The sequence below is a fragment of the Carcharodon carcharias genome, chromosome 15, assembly GCF_017639515.1.
Source record: "Carcharodon carcharias isolate sCarCar2 chromosome 15, sCarCar2.pri, whole genome shotgun sequence".
Classification (NCBI taxonomy): Eukaryota; Metazoa; Chordata; class Chondrichthyes; order Lamniformes; family Lamnidae; genus Carcharodon; species Carcharodon carcharias.
In genome coordinates this window covers 114,281,674-114,292,622 of record NC_054481.1, presented here as the reverse complement: position 1 = coordinate 114,292,622, position 10,949 = coordinate 114,281,674, and the positions used below count along the sequence as shown (strand labels likewise).

Genomic DNA, 10,949 nt, shown 5'->3' with positions numbered 1-10,949 from the left:
GCCATTTCATCAATAGAAAAACACAACTGGAATCATACATTTTCATTTTGATTTGAATATTTCACTAATACAGGACACAGGCTGGCTGCAGTGATTGAAGATTTAATCACAGATCTGCCAGTAAATAAATCATAGAATCATACAGTGCAGGCCATTCTGCCCAATGTGCCTGTGGCAGCTCTTTGAAAGAGTTATCCAATTAGTCCCACTCTGCATGCTCCTTCCACACAGGCCATAAAAGTGGAATGGGTTTTGATTCCCTCTACAGTCACTGATTCTGCCTGCCCCTTCCATGCAGTGCATTGTAGTTTTCATCCTGATACTGTTCTCACCAACCATGTGGGTTTTCCGGCAGGGGTCTTTCTCTAATCAGGGAGCAGTTCTCTCTTTTAGCAAACCTAACTGATGCCAAACCAAGATTAGTGAGCTGGGCACAAGTCAGGGATTATAGCAGTGCTGGTCTAAGGTACATTTGGAGAACGCAGGGGATTTACAAGGGAACTTCAGCTATGCGGAGTGGCTAGAGAAGCTGGGATTGTTCTCCTCAGAAAAAGTTTGAGGAGATATTTAATAAAGGTTCAAAATTATGAGGCACCTTGATAGAATAAATAAGGAGAAACTGTTTCTACTGGGCAAAAGAAATGGGAAGTTGAGGACATATTCATGTTGTGATCTGGAACGCACTGCCTGAAAGATTCAACAGTAACTTTCAAAAGGGAATTGGATAAATGTTTGAAAAGGCAGCCCACTTGATTTCATCCACCCACCCAGACACTTGACCTTCTCCCATTACAGCTGCTTCTGGAGTTTGGGGTGCCATGAAGATGGACCTCAATGGCAGTGACCAAGGAAGAGTTTGGGGGGAGGGTGTGTGGAACTGATAGTGGTGGGAGACCATGTGATAAAACCTCTACGAATCTGTCGAGTTGGCAACCTTGTCCACATCTCCTTCCTCTAGCCCCATTCTATTGGGAAGAGATCTATAACTTCAAGCTGAAAGCATAAGCAAGTGATTGAGCAATGCCAGGAGATTAACAATATCAGCCTCAAAGTCCTCATGATATTTGTTCAGTTTTATTTTCTTTTCTACTTTTCTCCCCTCATGTCCTGAAGGTGTCAGCTCAAGTTAGGAGCAATCTCTCTGGTAACTTTCCCCATTAGCCGAGACATTGAATACCAGCACACTATTCAATCACGCAGATTCTGATGGTCACCCATTTTCAACCACAAGTCACTAGATAGTGATATGGAATTGCATCCCCCCTACCACCACAGTGCTGAGGCTAATGGTAGCACCCGTGGTAGTGAGGGTAACTGCCTCCCAAAGCTGAGACCAGCCTAGATAAGGAATGGAACCTGTAACCCACTGGTCTCTCCGGCACAAGGTCACAGCACACACTGCATTTATTCACTGATGCAGTAGCTTAATTTGTTCAATTCATTTCAACTGTTTTCTTTGTTAATTACCTTTTTTATATGCATCTTTTTGTAATTAGGGCAAGCGATATTTAGGAAATGAAACAGTTTCTCATTTTGTACATCCAGTGTCAGGGTTGACATGAAATACTCCCAGATTAGGTACAGCGCAGGTTAAATACAGAGTGAAGCTCCCAGTACACTGGGTAAATGCAGAGTAAAACTCCCAGTACACTGGGTAAATGCAGAGTCAAACTCCCAGTACACTGGGTAAATGCAGAGTAAAGCTCCCAATACACTGGGTAAATATGGAGTGCAGCTTCTGGCAGAATACCCCAATTGTACCAGTCTGACATGTTTCATATAATAGCCATCCTTGTGGCCTCTCTCAGTAAATGCATCAGCTTAGTGTGATCTCATCTGGAGTTGGGACAGTTAGACTGCTATAGACTGCTGTCCAAGGGGAATTGGCTGGAGGCTGCAGGAATCTTAGAACCTGCAGTCAGAGGAGTCTTTCAGCCTATTAATCTGAACTGGATTTGAATTCAGGTCCCAGAGACAGAAGGCCAGTATTTAGCCCACAGGGCTGTCAGCAGCATATATAAGGACAATATAGAGAGATTTTATTCTTCATAAGGTTCGATCAGAATGGCACTAGACAGCATCCGAATCGTGTTCCAACACGACTGATATCAGCGACAATAGATAGCAATTAAAAAACACAGGCTCAACTAAACTGTCTGAGATCTGTACCTCGAACTGATGTACAATGTACAGATTTCCTTACTCCCAGCAGTTACTACCCGAGGGATTTGCTGCTTTACATTAACAGCACAGGAGCTTGTAGAAGGAATTAAACTGGGAGATATTACAGAAGAGCAGCAAAGGAATTCACAGTCTGGGCATCAAGGCATCTCACATATAAGAAAATAAATCTGATTTCTGGGCACGCAAGCACAGCATAATTTGAACATCAGGGCTTCTTATTGACGTGCAACATGGTCCAAAAGGTCAGAGACTTGTGATCCCAAGCTGGCTGTCATCATGGGTCTCTCCCTGACATGCTGGCCTGCGACACTCCACGGCTAGAATTCCTTTCCACTCAGTTGCTGAGAAGCTCCCTGGGATCAGGAGGACAGCACGGCAGGTTATAATCATGGAGGGGAGAGACTAGTCGTAGTGTGACCAGCTTGATTTACATCCCAGTCATCACTTCTGGATTAAGAACGACTGTCTGTACTTCCCCCTTTAAACTGTTCAAGCTTCATTTACTGCAGTCTTTTTGCACCAGCAAGTTGACACTGCTAGTTTTACCTTGTGGACCTCATGGAGACTCTGCAAGTTGTCCCTTCCAAACAATCAGTGATTTAGTTCATACAACGCTGTAGCTGGGTTATGCCTGCGAGGTTCAGTCCGCTGGCTGTCAACAAACTCTTGGCTCTCAGATCCTCCAGCTCATCCTTAACCGCTTGCCACTTCTTCATCATCCTCCTCATCTCCTCCTGCTTCACCTTCAGCCGTTTCCTCAGCTTCTCATTTTTCTCCAGGGCAGAAAACAACCTCTTCTTCATCATGCCCAGGTTGGTGGCAGCATAAGTGTGGTCAGCACTGCCCTCGGAGGGAGCACCTTTCTCTGGGGTTGCCTGCAGCAGGTTCTCCTGTCCTGCACTTGACGAGGGCAGGGGCACCTGAGGGAACAGAAATCTGAGTTAACAAAATAAAAGCTCATCACCGGGGCAGACACACAGGACCACGTGCTTACCCCCGCAGCTATGGGTGACCAACTCACATCCTTGCAGATGCACATGGCCATATGCTCCCCTGGAGTCCTGTGTGACCATTTCCCCCCTGCAGAGATGTGTGGTCATTTTCCCCTCAACATTATGTCAGTAATGTGGGAGCACCCAAGCCTGTGTCCTCCTGGGCTGCACTGGGATCATGGAATTTTGAGGGTCAATGATAAAGTTTACATCACATTACATTAATTTGTATATACAGTTCCCATCACTTCAGCTGCCTGTGCTGGGTTAAAAGCACTAATCATTAACCAAATACATCATTATCAACTTCAAAGTTGCCATTTTTAGCGTATTAAACCCACCATTTATTTTCAGGGGAAAACAGTCGTGTTTACTCACTAGTTTGCACCCTCTTAGGGTGCACTTAACTCCAAAGAAAAACATATCAGTAAAATGTAAACAACACCTTGTGAAGAAAGATCATTAACCTGAAACTTTAACACTCTTTTTTTCTCTTCACAGATGCTGCCAGACCTGCTGAATATTTCCAGCATTTTCTATTTTTGTTTCAGGTTTCCAGCATCCGCAATATTACATTTTAGGTTTCCAATGATGTTCAATTATTTTTTGAGTATTTAAGGCCTTTGAATCCCCACTAAGCAATGCGGGCGTTAGAGTCTATACTAAGCAATGACAGCAGGACAGAGTGGAGCTAGAAACAACAATGCCTTTGCATTCTTGGAATCAGTATTTAAATGCAGCCCAGCCACGTGGAATGAAAGGTTCCTCTCTCTGGCTGTTAAGTGAAATTAGTTTCAAAGCCTTAAACCATCTCAGTGGGTAGGAATTCAAAAGGCATATTTGACACAATTCTTACTTTAACTCAGCAGCTTCACTCAGTGGATTGCTGAGAATATATAATATAGGACCAGCTAAAATCACATGAATAGCATAGATGGATTTAAGGGGAAGTTAAATAAGGTGAAAATAATAGAAGGATATGCCGACTGGGTGAGATGGAGAGAGCTTGGAGGAGAGTCGTGTGGAGCACAAACACTTGTATGGACAGTCAGGCTGAATCCTCCTGTTTCTATACTGTGAATACTGTATAAGTCTATGTAACAGTGGAAAAAGGACACCACAAAGGACGAACTTACACGTTATAAATTAGAGTACCGTAATAATATGACCAGCCACTGCGTATCACAGGCAAATCAGGTTCACATGAATACACCCACTATAAGCAGTGCCAGGTGGAACAGAATTTATCCACCAATGAGGTGACAGCTAAAAACAGCCCACAATATTCAAACTAATGGGAAAGAATTTTAAGTGTAAACAGAGCGGAGCTGCCTGAGTTTGTGGCTGCAGCTGTGCCCAGCACAAGGATGAATGACAGCGATCCACACTTTCAGATCGTCCTCCCTCCCCATGTGGCCTTTGCCTGGAATCTCCCTCATAGGCACAGCTGGTATAACTAGTTCACTGCGTGGAGAATCCTCAGCAGGAATCCATGGTATGGCACCCGTGAGTTCAAACAAGGAAGGCTTGCACTTAAATAGCTCCTTTCATGTCCACCGATGTCGCAAAGCACTTTACAAGTGTAACCACTGCTGCAATGTCGGAAATGTGGCAGCCAATGTGTGCACAGCAAGCTCCCACAAGCACCGCTGTGATAGTAACCAGAATATTTCCTTTTAATGAGGGATAATTATTGGTCAGGATGGTGGAGAAAACTCCTGTGCTCTTGTCAGAATAAGACCATAAGCGCTTTTACATCCATCTGGGAAGGCACCTCATCCAAGAGTCAGCATCTCTGACAGTGCAGCTCTCCCCCCACCCCCGTACACTGCTGGACAATCAGCCTGGATCATAAAGTCTTTGGACTGGGACTTAAATTCACGACTTTCTGGCTCAAAGGTGTGAGAGCAGTACCATCTCTGCAGCATTCCCCCACCCCCCCAACCAACCCGAGTCAAATCTGAGTATTGTTTCCCCACCTGGATGAGTATTCCACTCCTCAGAGCATCAAAACACTCTGAGTTGAAATGCTGCAACTAAACCAAATACCTACCGTCTCGACTTTTTCCTCAGTTACTTCAGGATTTGTCACATCTGTGGCCATTTTCAACTTTTTCCTTGCCCGATGCCTCTGCTGAAATAACAAACAAGATCATACCTTGGACCATAGTTTTAGAACAGGGGAGAAAGAGTCAAAGATCTTTATTCAAAATCTCATAGAAGTAACGATTGACTCAGGTATGGATTCCACAGGCACCATCAATCTTCAGGCACCCTGCAAAAAAACGCATTCTTCACTGGAGAATCTCAAAAGTGAGTTTAGGTGGGCTGTTTGACTATGGCAGCATCACGTCACCACCCCCCCAGGAGTCTATCCACATGCAATACACTTACAAAGGTCACTGAAGAGCAATCAAGAGTGAAAGCCCCAGAAAGATGCAACCATTCCACATTGAGATATTCAAATAGCAAAACCTCTCATTCTAGTTGTCAGCAATAGGATTGAGCACTACAGGCCACACAGCAGAGAATGCAGAATCCAGCTCCTGTTCTACTGCCTCAGCCCCCAGCCTTAGTGGAGAGCTTACTTCTGCACATATGCCATCCTACAGCCTCGCAATGGGCCTCCTGGGATTAGGTTGAAAAGCCCAACCTTTGCAGCCAGTGTAAGCTCTCGCCTCGGTTTAGATTGTAACCAGGTCCCAGCGGTGAAAGGCCAGCATTTACTCCCCTGTGCCACCCAGTCCCTCCACACTCTTCTCCACTTCAACAACTTGAACGTATGCAATGCCTTCGATGTGTTAAACATCCCAGGGCACTCATGGGAAAATTATCAAACAAGGTTTGGGACCGAGTCTTATAGGTGATATCAGGAGAGACGGTGAGGTGGGTTTTAAGAGTATCTTAAAGGGAGAGAGAGAGATGGGGAGGCAGACGGCTTTAGAGAGTGAATTCTGGAGCTTCGATTCTGGGCAGCTGAAGGTTTGGTCACCAATGGTTGAGCAATTTAAATTGGGGATGTGCAAGAGGCCAGAACTACATGCATACAATACCTTCACAATCTCGGAGTAGCGGAAAACTGTGGGTACGGCATTATGCTTCAGATTCTTTCGATTGCCCCAAGTGTTGAAACACTCTGGTTTGAAATGCTCTGAGCAAATGACTGTGTGTTGGTTGGGTTTGAACTCTGCTCTTCCGACATTGTTCATCCACTGTGTTAATAGGTCTGGCTTGCTGAAGGGAAACCTGAACAACAGTGAAAGAGCATCAAGGAAAGAAACAGTCCAATGTTAAACAGCCAATCTCACCCCCTCCTGCCATGAACCTAGTTATGCCCTTCTCAAGTGCATTTAGGGGTGGGCAATAAATGCTGGCCCAGCCAGTGACACTCACATCCCATGAATGAATTTTAAAAAAAATTTGGACTCTGTGTTATCCCCCAGATTCCCTCTTCCCTCCCAACTATCGATCCACACTTATCCACTGTCCCTGCCACTATCAGGCTCCTGCAAAAAACCCTAGAAATTTTGCTATGTTAAAATCGCAAGTTGTTGTCTAGTCTCACAGCCTCAGTATGTTGTATAGCCACTCCATTAGATATATTTTTATCATTTCCTGGGGCGTCTCTCATATATTAATTATTTATATAACTCATTACCAACTCTCAGGATCTACAGTAATCATTATTGTGGGTCCCTGGCTGACTGACCTGTGGAAGTTTAACTCCAACTTGATAGTTTGCAAATTAATTAATTATATCAGTGACTGTTCACTCTCACTACATATGTTATTAATATTCTACAATCCAGGCAGACTGACCTATGGAAGCTCGGCTCCTTATCTCTGATGTGTTATAAACTTTTAAAATTAATTAATTACATAAACTGCTGATCATTCTCAGTATCGAAACTAATGATGCTGATCCCTATTGGTTACCTGCAACAGGTGAACTACCCATTCTATTGGTAGCTATATGGTAATTTTACCCATTAATTCATTGAATCATACACAATAAGAGGCCATTGGACCCATCGTGGCTATGCCAGTTCTTTGAAAAAGTTATCCAATTAGTCCCACTCCCTTGCTCTTTCCCAATGCCCTACAAATTTGCCATCATTAAGTATATATTCAATTTCTTTTGAAAATTCCAATTGACTCTGCTTCCAAACCCCTTTCAGGGCATGTATGGCAGATCATTATAACATTCTGCATAAAAAATTCATTATATAAAATGACCTCACTCTCAATATATACAACATTTGATTATTAATATTCAGGGCTACTGGCTGATTTACCAGTGACATGTGAACTACTTGTTCTTGATATGCTGTTGATGATTTATACCATTACTTTAACACATTAATTAATTATTTATATAAAATTACTGTATTTTGTCTATATATAAAATGACTATTCAGCATTTATTTTGATTATTCACATTCTAAGCCCACACCTGATTTACCTGGGACAGGTGAGCTCCTTATTCCTGATGTCTTGGTATTATAACAACGTTTTTACACATTGATAATAAAAAATTACCAGTATATACCTACACTTTGATTATTATTATTCTGGGTCCCTGTCTGATTTACCTATGATGGATCAGTTATTTGTCTCTGATATTCTGTTGGTAGTTATGATATACATCTATACACATTAATTAATTATTGACATAAAATGATTGTTCACTCTCTGCATGCATATTACAGTGTTATTAATGTAAAATACTGCAGGTGCTGCAGATCTGAATGAAAACAGGAAGTGCTGGAAAATCTCAGCAGGTCTGGCAGCATCTGTGGAGACAGAAACAGAGTTAACCTTTGGAGTCCAATATGACTTCTTTGGAACAGTTCTTAAGAAGAGTAATATTGGACTCGAAACATTAACTCTGTCAGATGCTGCCAGACCTGCTGTGATTTTCAAGCACTTGCTGTTTTCATTTTAAATTACAGTATTGATGTTCTGGGTCCCTGTCTGATTTACCTGTGACAGGTGAGTTACTTGGCCCTGATGTGCTGTTGGTAGTTATGACAGTATCTGTACACATTAATTATTTATATAAAATTAATTTATATAAGATGCCCTCATTATTTTATAAAATAACTGTTCACTCTCAGTATATATTGATATTCTGAGGCCCTAGCTGATTTACCTGTGGAAGGTGAGCTCCTTGTTTTTGCTGCTGTACCTGTTGGTACAGTTATAGGCAGCACACGACTTGGGCATGACCCAGCCCCGCTTCTGCCCCCCACAATAATGGCGGCCTAGCGGCAACACCCGGCCCACCGCGACCCCTCACAACAAAATGGCGCCGTTGCTTGGCGGCATAGCCAACACATCCGACCCCCCGAAAATATATATCAGGATGGCGGATTTAAAAGTCCAAACTGCTCCCGGACGAGCTCCTCGCGCGTTTAACTTACGGAAGAAGATTTAATTAATTATATATAAAAAAAATCTCGGAGGCGCGAGCCCTTTTACCGCAAAAGCTGCTGGGATTTTTTTCCACGGGGGGGGGGGGGAGGGAGAGCAAGGGGAGGTATGTGCTCAATGACGCATTCGTGAGCAAGGAGGGCGGAGTCTCGGGCATGCGTGATGACGTCACAAACAGCTCCGCAGGTGGCCCATGGTTTGGTGGCTCGATTGTTGCTGGGGCAAGAGTTGGATGGGCATAAGTGTATTTTCTTGGAAGATTTTCTTTTTCTGTTGATTGATTTCTCTCATCAGCCCTTGTCTCCATGGCTGGGTTTCTCTATCAATTGAGTATGCATTTTTCCCCTCCTCCTTGAAGCCAACTCCATGCCAAGCATTCAGGCAAAAATCCATTTCGGCGGATTGGATTGGACACTGTCGAAAAATTTTCCCTGACCAGGCCCATTTTTTCATCTCTCAAATGGCCAACGTATCAGGGGAGGACCAGTAAAGCATTGCAAAGACATTCTGAAGCTCTCCTTGAAGCATGGCATCATGGACGTTAGTGACTGAGAGGAGCATGCTACCAATTGTTCAAAATGATGACGTGTCCATCAGGCTGTATCACGCATTGAGTCACAGCCCCTTAGTGACGAGGTAAAGTGGCAGCAGAGAAGGAAAGAAAAGGAAGCAAATCCTGTACTCTGGATCCCAATAACTCATGGAATGTCCCGCCCAATGTGCCCAAAGTTCTGTAGGTTTAGAATCGGCCTGTCCAGTCACATGAAGGTGCATGGCCGAGATTTGTGGCCCTGAGTAGACGTCATCTTCGAATCGAGGGACAGCCCGAGGATGAAATTATTTCCTACTTACCATGCAGGCTGGAAGACTCCATTGAGACCAAACACAGGTTGGATGATCACTTTGACAGAGGTCTAAATTTATTCATACTGCAAGTGTAACCAAGCTTCCCATTTTAATTCTCTGCCCCGCTCCCAATCTGACCTCTGCTTCCTTGGCATCCTACATGTTCCAATGAAGCGCAATGGAAGTTCAAAGAACAATACCTCATCTTTCGATTAAGCACTTTACAATCTTCTGGACTCATTACTGAATTCCACAATTTCAGATGGTAGCCATTGCTAACCTTTCTCAGGTCTAACAATAGTTCATCCACCTTAAATTTCGACTCTGCTTCTCCCCCAACCAATGCTGCCTGTCCTGCTGAGAACTTCCAGCTTTTTATTTCTTTATTCTGGGTTTCTCTATTGCTCCCTTAGTTCCACTTCTACTTTTCACCAACTGTAACTCATCGAGAATCTGTTTACCTGGACTTTGGTCACCCCAGGCTGTCACTGGCTTCCTCTGTCACAACAATTTCAAGATCTTTATCCTCATCTTTAAATATCTGCATAGATTTGACCCAACCTTCCTCCTTCAACCTTACTTGACACTACCCACAGCCCTAGTTCTACATGCTCTTTCTGATGCTATGCCTCCGCCCTCTGGTTGTCCCTACCGGTTTCCAAAAGAAAGAACAAATTTGCATTTAAATATCATCTTTCACGTCTTCAGGACATTGCAAGTGGCACTGATTTACTTCTTGATGTACAAGCACCATATTATTGGTGACCAATTACTGTACAGCAAGGCTCACATACTGTAATGAGATAAAGGAATAATCTGATGGTGTATATTGAAGAATAAATGGAGGTCAGGACACCAGGGAGAACTCTCTTACTCTCCTATATTAAAATGCTTTAATGTCCACCAGAACCAACAGATTGTACCCCAGTTAAAAGTCTCATTCAAATTACAGCATCTCGAACAATGCAGCACTCCACCTGCATTAGGGTATCAGCCTAGATTATCTGCTGAAATGGCCCTTGAACCTATAATGTTCTGTCTTAGGTGAGAGTGCTATAAAATGAGCTAAACAAAGAACAGTCTACTACTTTTTCCTTCAATCATTTTATCAGCCCTACCACCAATTGCATTCTATCTGTTCCTTTCTAATGGTGCTATTTATTCTCTGCTGTATGGAGCATTCTAGCCACTCTATAAATCAGGCTATGGATGTTGACCTATTTGAGCACTAGGGTCATTAATAGGGTAGCAACATAAACCATTCAAATTATTCAGACATGACCATGCAGCTTATGAAAATATCACAGTGCTGCAGCAGTTGGGGCTGACTAAGTCTATCTTTATTCTACAACTAACTGTTCCATACCTGACCTGGATTCTTGATAGGAAATGTAATGAGGACTTCTCTCTTTATTAACCCAACGTGCATTTTTTCCAAGTCTTTTGTGTCCTTCATACGGTGCGGAAGATAAGGGGGAAATAAGTTATGACGGG

The 10,949-nt window shown here is 43.3% G+C and overlaps 1 protein-coding gene across 1 annotated transcript; it reads right to left on the bottom strand.

Moving 5' to 3' along the window:
* Positions 1 to 1,450: 1,450 nt before the first annotated feature.
* Positions 1,451 to 8,634, bottom strand: thap3 (THAP domain containing, apoptosis associated protein 3). Its single transcript, XM_041205722.1, has 4 exons — positions 8,329 to 8,634; positions 6,230 to 6,422; positions 5,230 to 5,310; positions 1,451 to 3,104 (listed from the first exon to the last, which is right to left on the bottom strand). The coding sequence occupies exons 1-4, from the start codon at positions 8,400 to 8,402 to the stop codon at positions 2,784 to 2,786; spliced, it is 669 nt and encodes a 222-aa protein (XP_041061656.1). The 5' UTR covers positions 8,403 to 8,634; the 3' UTR covers positions 1,451 to 2,783.
* Positions 8,635 to 10,949: the final 2,315 nt, after the last annotated feature.